This window comes from Diadema setosum, chromosome 14 (assembly GCF_964275005.1).
Source record: "Diadema setosum chromosome 14, eeDiaSeto1, whole genome shotgun sequence".
In the NCBI taxonomy this organism is placed as follows: Eukaryota; Metazoa; Echinodermata; class Echinoidea; order Diadematoida; family Diadematidae; genus Diadema; species Diadema setosum.
Window position 1 is genome coordinate 7,352,973 of NC_092698.1, and position 20,273 is coordinate 7,373,245.

The 20,273-nt window shown below is 40.3% G+C and overlaps 1 protein-coding gene across 1 annotated transcript in view; it reads right to left on the minus strand.

Moving 5' to 3' along the window:
* Positions 1–15,030, minus strand: part of LOC140237880 (zinc finger protein 280D-like) — a 22,629-nt gene extending 7,599 nt beyond the window's left edge. Inside the window, 1 exon segment of the mRNA XM_072317812.1 lies at positions 14,701–15,030. Coding sequence (XP_072173913.1) covers positions 14,701–15,030 — 330 coding nt within the window.
* Positions 15,031–20,273: the final 5,243 nt, after the last annotated feature.

Here is a 20,273-nt window from a genome sequence, read left to right on the forward strand (position 1 = left end):
AGTGTATACAGTGATTACAGATGATGAGCGGCCACAGCATGCACACAGGTACTAGTATTCCAAATCGCCTATTTCATGCAATAAAGTGTACAAAGTGGCAGCAGAAACTTGCGCGCTGACGGCCCATCAGATACAATGTACCGGTAATTGTTTGTGCTTATAATCAGCTGAGCTGAAGAAACCTGGAAGTGGCAGCAGAAAGTTGCACTGTTTTGTTTTGTTTTAAGCTTGTCAGCTGAGGAAACCCAGAAGTGGCACCGGCCACAAATATATGAACTGCCCCCTGCCTCCCCCCTCCACTTTTAAAAAACGTTGTGCTGGCCACGAGATTCAGAAGTGCAGGCGTCTACTAAATTGCATACCGGCAGGGCCGGCGCAGCCGTGGGGGCCGTGGGGGCTCAGCCCCCCCACACTTTTTGTGCACCATACAAAGGAATACATAAGGTGTCATCACTTTGGGCCCCCACACTTTTTTTCAACCCGGAAGTACCTAAGTGGCACTAAAATAGAAATAGACCACTGGCGTAGCCAGGGGGGGGGGGGGGGGGGGGGGGGGGCGATGGGGGCGGTCGCCCCCCCTAAGATTTGGACCGGGGATTTGGGAGGCAGAAAAAAAAATGCGTGTATACTGTATGCATGCACATGAAGCGGGTCTCCTTTGCAACCTTTCATCAAATAAGATATTTTTTTAATATTTCACTCAAAGTGTGCACCAGATCGTTGAATTTCAATTCAAAATATGCAAAATCTCCCGTGCTTGGGGTAAAAGTACACTTTTTAGATTTACAAAAAATTATGAATAATTCTGAGTGCACAAGACTTTCACTTATCACTTATATTCCGAAAACTCAAGGTTCCCTCATAGCATGTATAAGGGGAATTTCCCCTTTTAATCGACCCTTTCCTCCCTCAGCCCCCCCCCCCCCCCCAATCAGTTTATTTATTTTTTTTTTTTTGTGATTTCCCAAATTTTGATTCCATCAAATATGCGTATACGAGATATCTCAATTTCAACCTTAAAAAGGCAAAAGCTCCATCGGAAGGGAAGGGTGGAGATAACACTCGCCCACGTACGTCTTCTCCCTGCTCGTCCGCCCCCCCCCCCCCCCCATGCATAGAAGTAGACTGTGGCTATACCCAGATCGCTTTATTTCAATTCTAAAAACACAAAAGCTCCGCGAGCGGAAGGGGAATCCCCCTTCCCCTAAGCTCTACCTTACTGGACTTTATACATACACACAGATGGTGTACATTCGGAATAAGAGCTCAATTCCGTGATTTTAACACTTCGATGAAAAAATATTGCACCAAAAATTTGCACCAGATCGCTGAATTTCAGGTCTGAAAACGCAAAATCACCTTCGTGTGGGAGGGGATATGCCCCTATCTACACCCTCGTGCGCATGCTTTTTCTGTTTGATTGCTGAACAGACAGCGTTCATGATATTCAGTGTAAGAAATAATACAAGAAGACTAGTGCACGTGTAATAATAATCTACACTAAAATATACTGCTACCTTAAACAAGCGGAACTGTTTCACGTCGATAAAACGCGCAAAAACATGTATCAAATTGCACCATTTGCAACATCAAAATGCAAAAAGTTCTTACCGTGGGAGGGGGGATACCCCCCTCCCACACCCTCCCCTACCCCCTCGCTCGCTCCGCTTGCTTGGGTTCAGTCGCGTTCATGATATTCAGTGAAAAGAATTAATACAAGAAGTGTATTTAAAATTATACCATTTTATAGGCAAATTGTTCAAAAATAGTCTACACTAAAATATACTGCTACCTTAAACAAGTGGACTTTTTCACGTCGATAAAACGCGCAAAAACATGCATCAAATTGCACCATTTGCAACATCAAAATGCAAAAAGTTCTTACCGTGGGAGGGGGGACACCACCCTCCCCTACCCCCTCGCTTGCTCCGCTCGTTCGGGTTCAGTCGCGTTCATGATATTAAGTGAAAAGAATTAATACAAGAAGTGTATCTAAACTAGACCCGGAATTTGTCAAGACTGACAAATTAGGTGATCCGATCTTTTGAAAATCAATGGTTTGAGTTTTGATCCCAATATGGGCATGACTATACAGGTTTCATCTGTGTTTAGGGATATTGGTTGTGTGATGTTTGGATACTGATTTTAAAAGGGAGTCAGGTCTGCCATCTATGGTACCAAATTCCGTTCACACTATAACGAAGATACAGAATGAAGTATATTTGAGCATTGAGCCCACTTTGCACAACCAAGATGGCATCTGAACAAAAAGTGATTACTTTGTGAAATGATCGATGTGACATGGTCTGTGCGTGTGCAAAATATGGGAGAGATAGGACATGTATTTACTAAAATACAGGATGAAACATTTATGATCTTTGACCCTTATTTACATATCAAGACGGTGTCTGATCAAGTAGTTGTTATTTTATGAAATAATGTACGTACCATGAACTAAACATGTGCAAAATATGGGGGTGATAGGGGCTATTCTTCTTGAGTTATTGCAAAGAAAGTTGGAGAAAGAAAAAAATATGAAAAATACATCGAAGATAACCTTTAATTTTAACCACGTTTTTGGACGTGATCCCGACATTGTATGAAAAACAAAGGGGACACGTACGATAGCGCAAAGTCTCAGCTACAACATATTAAAATCTGGGAGAAATCCACAGAAGGGTAAGTGAGCTAGTGCACTTTCGAAAATCAATGATTTGAGTCCTGATCCCAATAGGCATGACCGTAAAGGTTTCATCTGTGGTTATGGACATTGGCCATGTCATATTTGGATTCTCATTTAGAAAAGAGAGTCAGGTCTGCTATCTTTGGTACCAAAGTCGGTATATACTATAACGAAGATACATAATGAAGTATATTTGACCATTGACCCCACTCTGTACAGCCAAAATGGCATCTGAGAAAAAAATGGTTATTTTGTGAAATGATCTTGGTAGCGTGGTCTTTGTGTGTGCAAAATATTGGAAAGATAGGACATGTATTCCCCAAGATACAGGATGATACATTTATGACCTTTGACCCTAATTTATCTACCCAAGATGGTGTTCGATCAAGTAATTGTGATCTTATAAAATAATGTAGGGCCTACGTCACATGAACTAAACATGTTCAAAATATGGGGGTACTAGGGAATGTCTTTCATGTGTTATTCCAAAGAAATTTGCCAAAAGAAAGAAATATGAAAATACATCGAAGCTAAGCTTTAATTTAAGCGAAGTTTTTCGACGTGATTTCGACGTCGTATGAAAAAAGAAAAAAAAAAAACGGAGGACACATTACCGACAGCGCAAAGTCTAAGCTAACACATTAAAATCTGGGAGAAATTCACCGTAGGATAAGTTAGATAGTGCTCGAAAAAGACAGTCATGTTAATTTTCATTTCAAGAAAAACTGCACTCCTATAGAGATAACTCGCAAATGGATCAAATTTGACGAGGTTACCTTCAATCTATTTTTACGAGGTGAAGACTTCATCCAGCGAAATTTTTGATTGATCAAAACTGATAGAGCATTAAATTAGCTACAGCATACTGAAATCTGGGTGAAAATTGGCCAAGGATAAGTGAGATACGCTCGAGTAAACTTGAAATTTGATGACGTCATTTTGAAATTTTACTCTTTTTGATTTATTAAGAAATTTGATACCTTTTCATCTTTTTTTCAGCATTGCCAACCCATGAAATGACATGTTCAACTCATCAGTTTTCAAAATATGTCAAGAAAATGGGGGGTCACCGTCTATCCTGGCGAGTAAACTCGGATTTAAAATTGGCGTTTTTTTGGCATTGTTGCACTGTATATCGCCATTAACGCGCGCGCGGATTTTCAACTTCGACGGGCCCGTATGACGTCATATTGAGTCGGATTGACTTGAAACTTGGCAGAAATATTCCTTGACATTTCAGACATCCGATCTGTGTAAAAAAAGTGGAAATTTCTATTGCATATAAGCTATACGTGCGTATATGCGCGCGCGCGTACGCGTCCGTCCAATTTTTTCAATTTTTCAAAAAATGCTCCAAATGGTCTGAAATGTGTGCAAAAAAAAATTGAGCTCGATTTGAGCATACAAATATTTCGACGCGCGCGTACGCGCGTGTTTTAAGAGAAAATATGAATTTTGAGAATATGAGTAGAATGCACATAACTTGAAATATATGTGACGTAAATTTCATTGAAAAATTCTATTCCATTGATGAGATATGATTGAGAATGTGTTTTCATATAATGACGTCATAGTGACGTCACGGTCGACTGATCACTGTGATTTTATTAGACCCGTCGTCTTTGGGACACGATACATATATGGTATAAGTTTGAAATTGATAGGAAGAACACTTTCTGAGCTAATCGATACACAAATTTTGTCCAGAAATAAAGAAGAAGAAGAAGAAGAAGAAGAACATACAAAGAATCCGTACAGATACAGAAGGTGATCCGAGAGGATACTCGGATCACCTAATGAAGCTAAGCTTTGATTACTTAAGCCGAGTTTTTCGACGTGCTTTTGACGTCGTATGAAAAAACGGAGGACGTATTACGATAGCGCAAAGTCTCAGCTACAACATATTAAAATCTGGGAGAAATTCATCGAAGGGTGAGTGAGCTGGTGCTCGATAAAGACAATCATGTCAATTTTCACATCTAGAAAAATTCCCTCCCATAGAGATAACACGTCATAATGACGATAAAGAAAGAAGTACATATGACCTTTGACCCCACTTTGCACAGACAAGATGTCATCTGAGCAAAAAGAGGTTATTTTGTGATATGATCCTTGTAACATGGTCTTTACGTGTGCAAAATATGGGAAAGATAGAACATGTATTCACCAAGATACAGGATGAAACATTTATGACCTTTGACCCTAATTTACATACTCAAGATGGCATCTGATCAAGTAGTTGTTATTTTATGAAATAATGAACGTGGCATGAACTAAGCATGTGCAAAATATGGTGTTGATAGGGTATGTTTTTCTTGAGTTATTGCAAAGAAAGTTGCAGAAAGAAAGAAATATTTCAATACAACGAATATAAGCTTTAATTTCAACCAAGTTTATTGACGTGATCCCGACATCGTATGAAAAAACGAAAGGCACATTGACGATAGTCCAAAGTCTCAGCTACAACATATTAAAATCTGGGAGAAATTCACCGAAGCATAAGTGAGCTACTGCTCGAAAAGGACAGTCATGTCAATTTTCATTCCAGAAAAACTGCACTCCCATAGAGATAACACGTAAACTGGTCAAATTCGACAAGGTTACTTTCAATCCATTTTTACGAGGTTATGCTGTCATTTAATCAAAATTGTGTTATTACATAACTGATAGAGCATTAAATTAGCTACAGCATACTGAAATCTGGGTGAAAATTGGCCAAGGATAAGTGAGATACGCTCGAGTAAACTTGAAATTTGATGACGTCATTTTGAAATTTTACTCTTTTTGATTTATTAAGAAATTTGATACCTTTTCATCTTTTTTTCAGCATTGCCAACCCATGAAATGACATGTTCAACTCATCAGTTTTCAAAATATGTCAAGAAAATGGGGGGTCACCGTCTATCCTGGCGAGTAAACTCGGATTTAAAATTGGCGTTTTTTTGGCATTGTTGCACTGTATATCGCCATTAACGCGCGCGCGGATTTTCAACTTCGACGGGCCCGTATGACGTCATATTGAGTCGGATTGACTTGAAACTTGGCAGAAATATTCCTTGACATTTCAGACATCCGATCTGTGTAAAAAAAGTGGAAATTTCTATTGCATATAAGCTATACGTGCGTATATGCGCGCGCGCGTACGCGTCCGTCCAATTTTTTCAATTTTTCAAAAAATGCTCCAAATGGTCTGAAACGTGTGCAAAAAAAAATTGAGCTCGATTTGAGCATACAAATATTTCGACGCGCGCGTACGCGCGTGTTTTAAGAGAAAATATGAATTTTGAGAATATGAGTAGAATGCACATAACTTGAAATATATGTGACGTAAATTTCATTGAAAAATTCTATTCCATTGATGAGATATGATTGAGAATGTGTTTTCATATAATGACGTCATAGTGACGTCACGGTCGACTGATCACTATGATTTTATTAGACCCGTCGTCTTTGGGACACGATACATATATGGTATAAGTTTGAAATTGATAGGAAGAACACTTTCTGAGCTAATCGATACACAAATTTTGTCCAGAAATAAAGAAGAAGAAGAAGAAGAAGAACATACAAAGAATCCGTACAGATACAGAAGGTGATCCGAGAGGATACTCGGATCACCTAATTATACCATTTTATAGGCAAATTGTTCAATAATAATCTACACTAAAATATACTGCTACCTTAAACAAGTGGGACTGTTTCACATCGATAGAACGCGCAAAAACATGCATCAAATTGCACCATTTGCAACATCAAAATGCAAAAAGTTCTTAGGCCTAAGGCCCCCCCTTAGCCCCACCGTTGGTACGGGACTAAGCAGAAATTTACAAGTGTAAAAAGCCCTATAGAGATCTTGAAGTATGGCGGTGGTAAGGTTATGTGTTTTCTCCGTATCAGGACAACTCCCCCAGAGGACTCCTCCCCCGGGGACTACTCCCACCTGACAACTCCCCCGGAGGACCACTCCCCCAGGGTACGACTCCCCCGGGGGACTGCTCCCCCGGAGGACTACTCCCCTGGGCGACAACTCCCAGGTTGACTAATCACCTGGGTGACTACCCCCACCACTTTTTTTTTAATGAAAGAATTTGATTTGAATTCCTGTGGAAGCTGATCTTTCAAGAGTGACAGAGTTAACTTTAAGTTTGTGTGAACGTAACCTAGTTCCTCTATGCTTTGTTCATTCCTTCATTTTTATAAAGATAATTGAGCTTCGGCTAAGTACACAGAATTTTATTTCAGAAATAACGCAAAAATAGATGTTCTACATCATTATTCTGTAAAACTAAGGGGTCACCTCGTCCCTTAATTCCCAAATTCCCATCTGCTGTCTATCTAATCAATGCGCTTTTGGCAATCATATCTTATTTCTGATGATTTACAGTCTGGAAAAAAATTCATATAAATCCCATTAACAAAAACTGTCAACGTGAAATAATATACCACACAATATAGGAACATCACTGTAATGTTATATTTTTGAAATAAGTTCCTTCCTTCCTTTAACATCTAGAGGAAGGTTCCACAAACCATGCGTTCTTTTGAAGACCTTTACAAATATAGGTTTGAATGTGATCGCATATAAATGTTTTTTCTGTGGTTTTGAGACACCTTAGTAATGGGTAAACTTTCCTTGTATTTATTATGATATTATGTTATGAAAAACTGATGGCCGGTAAGGAACCAAAGTCAACACGAGATATGAAACTCGTCAGACTGACGAGTTAGGTGATACGCTTGGGGTGATCAGATGTCGGTCATCTGTGATCGACAAAGAAAAGAATGTGATATAGGCACATTGAAGTTATATTGAGCGTGCATGCAAAACCGTTTCTCTAACCTCTCGGCCACGGGACATCCACGGAAATGGTAAGGCAAAAAAGAAATGTATAGATATTACAGGGAGAAAAGTCAATGCCCACTCAACCAACGTGGCCGCGTGAACATGTATTGCATTGCTAGACGGAAATGCGGTCTTGTAACTTCTGATGTTGCTATGCCATTTCTGGCAACTTGGGAAAAATACGTGCCGTAAACATAAAACCTATAATCGGCTGGTTTTGATACCTTGCCTTTAATCACAATTTTCAGTGTGATGACGTCATCAAAGTAACAATGACATGGTCTTGAAAGACAATTGTTCAAAGCACAACACCTCCGTCGTCATCATTACATACTATGATCGGTTTGACAAAGTCAGCCTGCAAAATTTTGCAGCAGTCGAGGCAATATGGTCTCCAACACAAAGAGGGATATGGTGTGTGTGTGTGTGTGTGTGTCTGTGTGTGTGTATAGGTGCGTTTATATACGAATGTGATTTCTACATGGACGAATATGTAATACAAAATTGAAGAAAAAAAAGTAAAATAGCTAAGTATTTTGTTTCGTGATCTTGTGGGGTTCGAACGTGGGGTTTTACGTGTGCAACCTCACGTCTCTGAGACGTCGCCTTTAACCACTCGGCCATACGTCTCGACGAGAAAATATGAGGAACGTAAACTTATGTATGTGAAAGATGAATCAGGAATCGTTTTGTCCACATTCCATTCTCATTTTCAGTTTTAAACTGCAAAATTGTCAAACTGATGAGGAGATTTCAAAGAATAAAAGGCATGATTACTGCAGCTTATTGTCTCAGTTACCACATACTTAAGTTACAGAGGAAATGGAGCAAAATCAGCTGAGATAAAGGTGCTTAAACGTTGTCAAGTCAATGCACATTAAAAAAAAAAATCACCTCCCATAGACATAACACGTAAACTTGTCTGATTTTGAGTCTTTACCTTTAATAACAATGATGTTAAGTCTTCTCGAACCAAGAGTGTGGAACGTAAGCTTCTACGTGAAAGATGAATCATGACGATCACCTGTGACCGACACAGTAGTCATCTTCAAAGGGATCAGTTATTAGAAGTGGAAGCCCCCGTGCCAAGCATATTGTCTCAGCAATTCCAAAGCAATGATACCCTTACATTTAGGCATACCATAATTTCCCTCTGAAATCAATGGTAGGTATTATTCATGTACAATTGCTTGCCTTGTCCATAAACTTTGCTTTACAAACTTTCAGTGAAACGTGTCATAACATAATTCTGTAACTCCATTAGCAGGGATTGATTACATAAAGAAAGATATATCAAATTGAACGCTTAGCGCGTATAACTAAGGGGGATTTTAGCCTGATGCTCTGTTCTTCACTGCTCAGATACCAACAACACTCATTACCTACGGCTACGTATAGAGAAATAGCCATGACGAAAATAAGTTTTTCCTTTTCTTTGGCAGATAGACACACACAACCCCTTTAAACCACACTATAATTGACATGGAGGGACATGAAAAAGTTCATTACTACTACTAAACAGTGATGCCTTCTACTCATGTGGCACAAGATACCTCTATAGCAACATAAAACCTGTCTACAACTCCGTTATTGCGTCAAACAATAACATCCTGGAATTTCAAAGAGAGGAGCGAGACGTCATACACCTGGCCTAGAGTTAATTCATTCAGTTGCCATTCCTGCTCCAGTTTAGTTATGTGAATTATTTTCCGACCTGTCTTGTGACAGTGTAACAGGAACAAACGTAGAGAAAAGGAAAGAGAAAAGGAAAGGTGGCAAGCGGGGCACTGTACCAAGGGTAATTTAAACAATACGTATGATAAATGAAGCAAATCCAACCTCCAGCCTCCGACAAAAAAAAAAAAAAAAAGGAACTTGAGTGACTGTGTGTCGTGGGGTAGTATAATTGATAAGATAATACGATAAATGACATCGATCGGAATAAAGCTGAACTGCCAAAAGAAAAAGAAAGAAAGAGAGAGCGAAAAAAATCTCGTTCTATCAAGGTAGTGCATAATGACCATGCAGCGCGATAAGCGACTATAAAGCCACACGGCTGTACCGAAGATTGGATGTGAAATGTATCTTTAATATTTTATATATATATATATATATATATATATATATATATATATATATATATATATATATTATATACATATATATATATATATATTTATTTATCTTAAATCTTTATACCATTTACAACATGAAAAAGTTCATTACTACTACTAAACAGTGATGCCTTCCATTCATGTGACACAAGATACCTCTATAGCAACATAAAACCTGTCTACAACTCCGTTATTGGGTCAAACAATAACAACCTGGAATTTCAAAGAGATGAGCGAGACGCCATACACCTGGCCTAGAGTTAATCAATTCAGCTCCCATTCCTGCAAGTTATTTAAACGTAAATGTTCCTACCTATCCTGTTACAGTATAACAATAACCAATGAAGAGAAAAGGAAAGAGCAAACGAAAGGTGGCAAGCGGGACACTGTAACAAGGGGCAATTTACAACATTAAGTGTGACAAAATTAATGAAGCAAACCCAATCTCCAAACTCCAATACAAAACAAGGGAAATAGAGCAGCCGTAATCACGGGTTACGTACACTTGATAAAATAATATGATAAATGACATCGGAGTAAAGCTGAACTGCAAAAAAAAAAAAAAAAAAAAAAGGAGAGAAAAAGAAAGAACGGAAAAAAAGTCCTGCGGGAGTCGAACTTCTCACATTCCGGTAAGGCGTTATGAACACCCAGCGCGCTAAGCGATTATGCCACACGGCTGTCCTGAAGATTGAGTGCGAAACTTAAATCTAAATACCATTGTGAATGTGTTGACTTGTGATGGCGCTATTCAACTTCTCACAAGTGGCAGCGTGGATTCGACCAATATACAGTTGCAAAGAAAAATTGGGAATCGTTCTGTACAGACTGCATTCTCATTTTCAGTTTTAAACTACAAAATTATCAACCTGATGAGGAGATTTGAAAACATAAAATGCATGATTACTAAAGCTTATTGTCTCAGCTACAACATACGTATGTTTCAGAGGAAATGGAGCAAAATCAGATGAGGTAAATGTGCTTAAACGTTGTCAAGTCAATGCATGGTTTAAAAAAAAATCACCTCCCATAGACATAACACGTAAACTTGTCTGATTTTGAGTCTTTACCTTTAATCACAATTTCTAGTATGATGACGTCATCATATTTCAAAACCATCACATGGACTTGAGAGGCAAATGTTCAAAGTACAATATATCTGAATTTGGGATAATATTGAGCTTAAACAACAGAGATACGAGCAAATGAATGTCAGAAACAGTACCTCAAAAAAATCAATTCCACTTTTTTTATTTAAAATGACGATATGATGACGTCATCGCGTTTTTCTGGCAATATTGATACTTGGAATGTTATTTACAATTCATATACTTTTGTAATATGCAATAGAAATATAGGGTCAACGGACGATTTAAAGAGCTATGGCGAAATAAACAAAGACATGTTTTTTCACTATATTTGCAGAAAGACGCGCACGCGGAATTTCAACTTTGACGCCAGTGCATTCCTTGGTTATAGGTCGAAATCGATCGGAAATCAGTGGATATTGTTACTCAAAGTATCAGGAATCCAAATCAGCCAAAAAAATTGCATTTTCATGTTGCTTACGGGCTCTGCGCGCGAAATTGCGCGGACGGACGCGCACGCGAGAAAATGTTTGAAACGCTTAAAATTGTCTGAAACTTCGAGATTTCCCATTGGGAAGTCGTTTTGAGCCTTTTAAAATTTTGACGCGCGCAAACGCGCGCGTAATGATGACCTGTGTAACTTACGTTAAGAAGTAAGATAGAGCGTGACCTGAACTTCATGTCCACCGAAAATGATACAGAAATGACATCTAGTTATGAAGTTATGATCGATCATGTGACAAGGTCCGAAAATCACAAAATGGCGCCTAGATGACGTCATAGATATGTTACTGTCATGAAAACCTTATTGTGGCTAGATTTTGTCATGAGACATGTTGACTGAAAATGTCATGTTATTTCGTAATGTCATTCTTGAGATATTGACGACACAAAATTGTCCAGAAAGAAAGAAGAATAAAAAAAAATAAAGAGAGATTTTGACAATCACAATAGGTGATACGCTGATAGCGTATCACCTAAAAATAAGAGTCATTATGGGAGCGACGGAGCGAACGGTGCGAAGCGCCCGAGATCGAAATTTTTGCATTTTCAGAACTGAAATCGAGTGATTAGGTGCACCCCCCCCCCCCCCAAATGCAATGCATTATTTGATGAAAATTGGTTTTGAAATGGCCGAGATATCCCAAAATAAGGTGAAATAAAGAGATCCTAATAAAAGGTGTGGCCTCTCGCTTTTTATTATTATCACTCTTTTTGATATCTCATCCATTTGAAAATCAATTTTCACCAAATAAACGTTGAATCCTTCTTAAAATTACATGCTCTTTCATATTTCATAAGAGGTTTCTCATTATCTCACTATGGAATGTTCAAAACATGAATCCCCACCTTAACCAGTACTGTACGGTCCCTTCAAATACAACGTAATTGGGTCCCCTCGCGTCTCCCAATCTAGGCTTTACATGCGATATGCCACCTGGCCGTGCCCTTTCCTTTTCTATTCCCTTTCTTTATTTTTTCCATCCTCTCTTTCCCCTTTCACGTTTTCCGTTTTTTCCGCTCCGTTTTGTTCTTCCGGATTTCCCGTTTCTTTTTGCTCATTGTTTCCCCCTTATTTCTCACATAATTTGTTTTCCCCTAATCCTTCTCTTAAACTCCTCTTTTCTTTCAATTTCCGTCTGTTTCTTCACTTCTCCCATTTCTTATCTTCATTTTCTTTCTTTCCTCTGTTTTTCCTTTCCCTTTCTTCCTTCCCCTTCCTTTCTTTCTTCCTTTTCCTCCTCCTCCTTTCTCTTTCTTTCTCCCTTTCCTCTCTCTTCCTCCACTCTCTGCCTTTCTTTCTCCCTTTTCCTATTCTTCCTTTCCCTTCCTCCCCTCTTTTTTCCCTTCTTTCTTCCTTTCCTCTTCCCCTTTTTTACCTTCTGTTTACCTTTCTTTCTTTCTTTCATTCTTTTCCCCTCTCTTTCTTTCCCCTTTTTTTTTTCTTTTCCTTTCTTTCTCCCTCTCTCCCTTCTCCTTTTTTTTTCCTTCATTCCTCTCCTTTCATTTTCCCGGTTAGGGTTAGAGTTAGGGAGGACTTCCGGATGGCAGTCTGCCCCCGGCTATTACGCTACCGAGTATTAGTAAGCTCTGAGCAGGGAGGTGGAAAGAGACTGCGGACCAGATTCGGAGAGGCCGCATCATGAATCCCTTGCGGCGGCTGCACTGTTGTTTTTTTTGTTGTTGTTGTTGTTGTTTGTTTGTTTGTTTGTTTTTTGTTTTTTTAAGAAGAGAATGTTCTGGGCTACTTAAAATTCCTGCTTTGTTACAGGATAGCATTCCCGCATTTCACATTTGATGTCTCAAAAAGCACTTGGAATTTATCAACAGAATCAACTTCACTCTCACTTATTACAAAGTGCATGAGCCCCCCCCCCCCTTTTTTTTTTTGCAGGATCAAAAGAGGATATCGGCCCTTTCAGCTGCAAGATAAAAAGTGCATGTAACCACCCCCCCCCCCCCCCATCCCAAGTGAGAGGGAGATTTTCAGGCCTGGTGGGTATAAATTTATAGGGGGAGTTGTCCTCGGGGGGAGTGGTCCTCCAGGGGCGCGGTCTTCCGGGGGAGCAGTCCTCGGGGGGGAGCGGTCTTCCGAGGGAGCGGTCCCCCGGGGGAGACATCCTTCAGGGGAGTAGTCCTCCGGGGGAGACGTCCTCCGGGGAGTAGTCCTCCAGGGGATGTCCTCAGGGGGAGACGTCCTTCGGGGAAGACGTCCTCCGCGGGAGCAGTCCTAGAACCGTTTTCTCTGAAGACCTTTTTTTTTATAACACCCGTAAATGGGAGGGGAGAGAATGAGCTGATCGAGGACCTTTTTTTTTTTTTTTTTTTTGCTTGATAGCTCATGAAACCCAGAAGTGGGCTCCCACATGCACTTTTGAAAACACTGCACCGGCCCGGACTGGTACCCTCTACCAAGTAGGCCTATGTAAAGTACTGATGATAGACTTCAATTTACGCACACAACTTGACTACATGAAATGAATTACTGTAAAAGTGGTTTCTTTCGCGTACAGAAACTTTCGCGGTTTCCATCAGTGCTGACTTTTTCCTGTGTGTTTAAATTCGCGGCTGGTAATGATAGCGTTGTATACAAGGGACGGGTTCACAACATTTTCGTGTGATGTTAAATTTGCGGTTCAACCTCAAAGCGCGAAAATAAAACCACCGCGAAAGAAACCATGTATACAGTAATGGTAAATCCCTGGCTGGAGGACCTTAAATTCTTATACTGATATTGACTGATGGATGTTCCACTACACAGTGCAGACGCTAGCTAGAACCTAGTCATCAACCTATTAAACTGCGACCAGCCCCAACGCGCAGCGACGGCGCAGTCTCTGGGGATAGTCATCTCAACCTAGACTAGATAGATCTAGCAGATCTAGATCTAGCTGTCAGTAGACTCTATACCGGTACTTACCGGTACCTATAGCTCCGCAGCTCTGGAAACTGAGAAACCGCAGAGACTCCAACTCTCCCGTTATTGACGGGAGATCTCCCGCCGAAAACCCATTTTTGCAAAATCTCCCATTCTCCCGTTTGAGATTTACAACTGTAATTTCTCCCGCCCTGGCTCTGTGTCTCCCGTTGGAAAGGATTTCTTACTTATTGCTATTGTATGTTGAAAAAAATAAGCCTTAGATAGCACCAGAGAGCATCTAGAACCCTAGGAACTTTGCGCTTCGCACACATCAACTTGGAGTCTCCCGTTTGCTAGGGCCCAGAAGTAGGGGTTTCAGACGGGAGAATCTCCAGATCAGAAGGTGCTTTGGGTTGGAGTCTCTGAAACCGTGTCAGTATAGGACAACGGAGAGGTCTAACCGTTACAGCACAACCTGCTTTCACTATTCACTGTCACTAACTAATAGAGATAGAGATCATTACCACTCAGTAGGCAGTAGTAAAATTTACTAGACACTACAGCCGACACTACTACGCAGATACTATAGGCAGTATTTTACATTAATTTACCCGCTTTCTCTCCACCTTCAGAACTGCAGATCCCCCTTGTTTTACAGTTTGGCTTCCAATGTCAATGACAGGGATAGCTGTGGGGCGCAGCATCCTCTTCTTGGGCACAAACCCTAGGTGAGAATACAGCCCCTCATCCTCGAAATCCTCTACCTTAAAGTGATCACTGCATACTTGGCTGTGTACTGAAGGGCCATCCCACTGGGCTCGCGTGAGTTTGACTCTCGAAACCCAAATTTTTCGAGTGGCGTCGTCTTTAGGGAAGTTGTGCAGACTTACACCGTCTCTTGTGACGTTGCTGCATCCATAAACAACACACCTTCTCGGCATATTTCCTTGAAATATTTTCTCGGTGGACCTGGTATAAAACTTACTCTTCTGAACTTCCTTCTACTTTCCTACGATTGTACCATGTGTACGAATCACTGTGGCGTAGGCCACATCACGCGGCAAATTCATAAAATGCAGTCGGCGCCTATGCAACGGGCCCCTGCCACTGGTAGAAACGCTCCTCGTTCACACGGCCAACGGTTTACGTTACGGCGAGACAATCGCAAGGAGTCGCTAGTCTCGTCGCGAGTGTATCCTGTTGCTACGTCATATACCCATAGTGTCACCTGACAAGGCACGTGACTTGTTCTTTTTTTTTTTGGGGGGGGGGGCGGTTTCGACTCGAAAAGTGAGCGATCAGTAACTTGGGCAATTTCAACGGAGTTCAGAGAAGTTCACCGTTCTTGTTGAAGAAAAGAAGACTATCAGTATCATTGTGAGATTTCTAGCAATATTGACACAGTGTGTCAGGCCTACAGGTTCATATTGACACACTAGAGCTGAACTGTCTGACCTGTTGCACTCCTCGAGCAATCAAAAAAAAAAAAAAAATGGCTATACCTCAACTTAGGTTAAAACAATGGAAAAAACTTTACACATGAGCAAATAAACTCGTTTTTGTCCTCCCAGCAAGTCTCAGAAGTAAACATTGCAAAGTTGATATGTTGTCATTATATAATTTTTGCAAATACCCTTCACGATAACAAAAGACCAGTTTAGCACAATGAGAGACATAAATAAAATAGCAAACATTGATTATTAGGTAGGGCTTACTGTTCCCTAGAAACTCGAACAAAAACAAATTGGGAATCAACAAGGGGAAAATAAAAAAAATTTCTGTTAACTCGCACTTCAAATGACGTTTGGAAGAGATAGAGACGCAATTGAAAGATAAAGAAATTGAATTTCTTTACTTCTGTAAAAAGAATTATAGTAATTTAAGCATTTATGAGAAATTTAAAAGTCATTCAACATTTACAGGTTTTTTATATTGCTTTTTTCATTTTTAAAATTCAGAGTTTGTCAAGAATTTTCAATTCGTCCATTAGGCCCTATTTTTAGCTGTTATCTTTTAGGCATCACTATAATAGAGATCATAGCTTTGTTTTTGCAATTTAATTCATGTTTCTGTGTAAGATTTGTCTTTTGTGCGTATTTGGAGGAGCATATTATATGCATGAAAGACAAATTGATCATTTTTGCAATTATGTGTATCTGCATTTGTGTCGAAGAGAAAAACAAAGGTGTTCACTCCTGCATAATAAGTTTCCATTCTTTTGACCTTCCAGCTTGATAGTCAATTAAATGAGCTCTACGTTGAATGCCATTGGAATGAAAATTCTTCCTGCATTCCTGCATATTCGAAGTGCATTCTAAAAAATTCTGACGACATTCTTAGTGCGTTCCAAACATTGGGGCCAATTCTTCTGGCCAGCCCGAATGTTTTAAGCATGCTTGAAAAAAAAAAAAAAAAAAAAAAGCATTCGAGGAGCATTCGAGTGGAGAAATATCGATCTGGATTTTCAAGAAGGATATTCTAATTGGACTCTGATTGCATTCCTACACCCCGTTTACAGTGCGAGGCTCGGCCGCGGCTCGGCCCAGCCCCGCTTCAGTGTAAACGCGCAAAAGGCCAAATGCGAGGCCAAAATTGGCCTCGCATAAAGTTGGCCTCGCTCTGGAGGTCGCAGCCGTCATTTGGCAAAGGGTCTGAAAACCAGACAATACCAAATTACATTGTTGTTTACAAGCAGAGCGCCACTACGACAAGATATTGAAAGGTTTGAATCACAAGCGCGGCCGGCCGAGCCCGTGTACGTGTGTGTAAACCAAAGAGTAGAACCTCTTTGGTGTAAACGGACAAAGGCCTCGCAATTAAGGCTGGGCTCGGCCGCGGCTCGGCCCAGCCCCGCACTGTTTAAACGGGGTCTATTAGTTCTAAATACTGAGTATTCTATACGGCATTCTAAATATTCCTATACGGCCTTTATCTAACAGCATTTGAAACATTCTGACCTCATTTTTGGGGGGAGAATCGGAACGGTGTTGCACTTTACTAAATTCTGCCGAAATATTTCAAAATGCTCAATAAATGCTCATACAATAGTGAAAAGGTTAGAGTACAGATTAGAGTTAGGGTATAATTAAAGTCAGGAGTTTGGGTTTAGGATTAAGTTCAGGATTATAGGAGTAGGGTTAGGGTCACTGGGAGGGCCTGGAGTAATTGTCCAGGGGGTAATTGGCCTATCTTTCAAGGAGGTCTAGTTGGAGGACAGCAATCAGTAGCACGGCAACATGATCGGGTGAAAATCACCATTATACGCTATCGGAGACCATTCCGGCGGCATTCTTGACACACACGTACGGGACATTCGTGTTTTCTAATTTTTCGGGCTGCATGCATTGATCTGTTTGAATTCGTGAACATTCCAAATTGGTAGGCTCCTATAGCCATTCCGGGAACGTTCGACCGCATTCGAAATGAGTTTGTACTACATTCGAAGCGCTTTCCGTCCATCAGACTTCGGGCAGCATTCGAAATTCATTCGGAATGTGCAAGAATGATTCGAGAAAGGTTCTCGAAGTGCATTCCAAGCATTCGAACAGCATTCCCATGCTATACCAATTTAAGCTATAGAATTTCAAAATCCTTAATTCCGGCTGGTTCTGCTTGATTCGTGCTCATTCCGAATTAGTGTGACGGGGGTATAAACTTTGAGCCAACTATGAGAAATGGCAGTTGAAGAAAAAAAAAATACTTTTTTTTTTTTCCCGGACTGTATATAATTCTAGTGAAACCTTGGGTCGAGAAAATAAGATTTCCATCGGGATTCGAACCCGAGACCTCCAGATGCTAGCCCGGTGCTCTCCTGAAGCACTGAGCTTTAAAAAGCTAGTGTAGAACAAAATATTACTTGTTCGCCGGTTCCATGGCATAACTGATCAAAAAATGCTCGCCTGTGGTCGAAAGTTATACAGGGGAATCCCGTTATAATTATATAACGAGATCGGATACAACGAGAATTCCCTCCACGAGAAATCGTCTTGTAGGCCTACCAAATAAATTTGCGTGTTAGCCTATAAAAATGGAGATTCGGAGTTCCGGTTATTGCGAGATAATTTTCGGGCCTATCCACAAACAAAGAAAAACAGTGACGAATTTGTGCGGATACTAGCATAACATATCAACTTTTTTTTTTTTTTTTTAACCGAACTAAACAACGGGCAAAATCACGCACTATTTCAAAACCTTCGTGAGTTAATTGCAGAGACTCCAACCCCAAGCACCTTCTGATCGGGAGATTCTCCCGCCTGAAACCCCTTGCAAACGGGAGACTCAAACTATATTCACGACTCTAGGTTCTAGATGCTCTCTCGTGCAGTCTATGGCTTATTTTTTTTTAACATACGATGACACTAAGTAAGAAATTGTTTCAAGTGGGAGACAGAGAGCCAGGGCGGGAGAAATTAAATCTCAAGCGGGAGAACGGGGGATTTTGCAAAAATGTGCTTTCGGCGGGAGATCTCCCGTCGAAAGAGGGAGAGTTGGAGTCTCTGGAGTTGTCCGAATTATCGTTGCGTTCTGAAGTCTGCGTTTGAAGTTTGAAGTTTATTTGAACAATTTCTAACGACCCCTTTCGGAGTATAGTATGAGAAATTTACAATGTCTTTGTAACAGTAAAATACAACAAACATGATGTTAACATAAATTGATACATACATGTATATTTTATGTATGATACATACAATCATGTATGAACAAAATATAATAATCATACAGTACATTGAAAACACGATGCAAAGGGATGCCTGACACAAAAAGGACATCAAGGTACCGCATGTACACCCATACTTTTGATAGCACACATAAAACATGTGTATTCATATAATTATGCATGTACATGCACACATACAACAAAATTTCCAGGTCCATGAGAGACCTCGCTGTAAGCAGATCGAGACTGCATCTGCCAGTGCCAAACAGAACGCGCAATCAAGGTGACGCACCGCAAGTTCATTTTAAAAAAGTCTCTTTGCGAGGGCCGTGATGGAACAGCATCGGAATATTTAGCTGTTGTAGCCTTCGCTATCTATGCCTAAATGTTATCACAAACGCTACAATCCGAATTAACGTTCTTAAATGGCTTAAACAAGAAAAAATGGTGTACAAAGGTATACGTGATGTATTTACCTTTCCAAAGATACGTAACGGGAGTATCTAGAACTGTGAGCGGCGAACGCAGCGAATCAGTGCCGTTGTAAGTTTTGGGGAAAATTTTGAACATGTTCAAAAATCTTTTGCGATAAGAAAAAATGGATGTAAAAATGAAAACTGATTTTATACGAGTTTGATCGCAACTGTAGACGAAAGTTAAAATCTGCTATATTCGCTGCTTTCGCAAACAGCCGCTCATGCATCTAGATGCCCATTTACGTAAATTTGATTATAAGAGCAGAAATTGAATTAGATGTCAAAATTAAACTACGATGGGGTCGTATGCTAAAAGTTGAATTTAACTCAACTCTAGCCAGCCATCGTATAAGTACAATACTACTTCAGTCGATTTTGCAATCAACAGTTAGCCGGTACTGGTTTTTGTTTTGTTTTCGTAAAAGCATTCACCCGTCAATCTCGTCGGGTAAAACATTCACGCAAAGCACGTATTCAACCAGATGCATCGCAACAAGCTGGAAGCACATGGCACTCGAGATCTTGCAGTGAAAGCAGTGCGCGTTCCGCTCATCGCACTGTACAATGACAGCGAGAGAATAAAAATAGGATGTACAGTGAAACCCCGTTATAACGAGTTCGGTTATAACGAGGAGCCGTTTATAACGAGGTGATCGCGTCGGTCCCGTTTTCCTTTGCGTGTAAACCTATGGCAGAACGAATCGGTTATAACGAGTTCGGTTATAGAGATTCCGGTTATAACGAGGACATTTTCGGTGCATCATGATAGAGAAAAACATAAGCAATTTGATCGGATACAACGAGGTTCTATTTCCTGACCTGCCGCTTTCAAACATGTGACGAACGAAACATTGAAAAGCGAATTCACGCTATCCCCGTTTTACATAGTCTGTGTAAAACGCAGTAAACACACTGCACAAGTACCCGTCCCGTCTCGATCTCTACAAATAGAAGCGGGAAGACTCGGAAACAAACATGTTTCAGTCCCGCCATTATCCTTCTTTACCGCCCATTATCAGTGACGAATAACCGAGTACCGTTCCTGAATTCC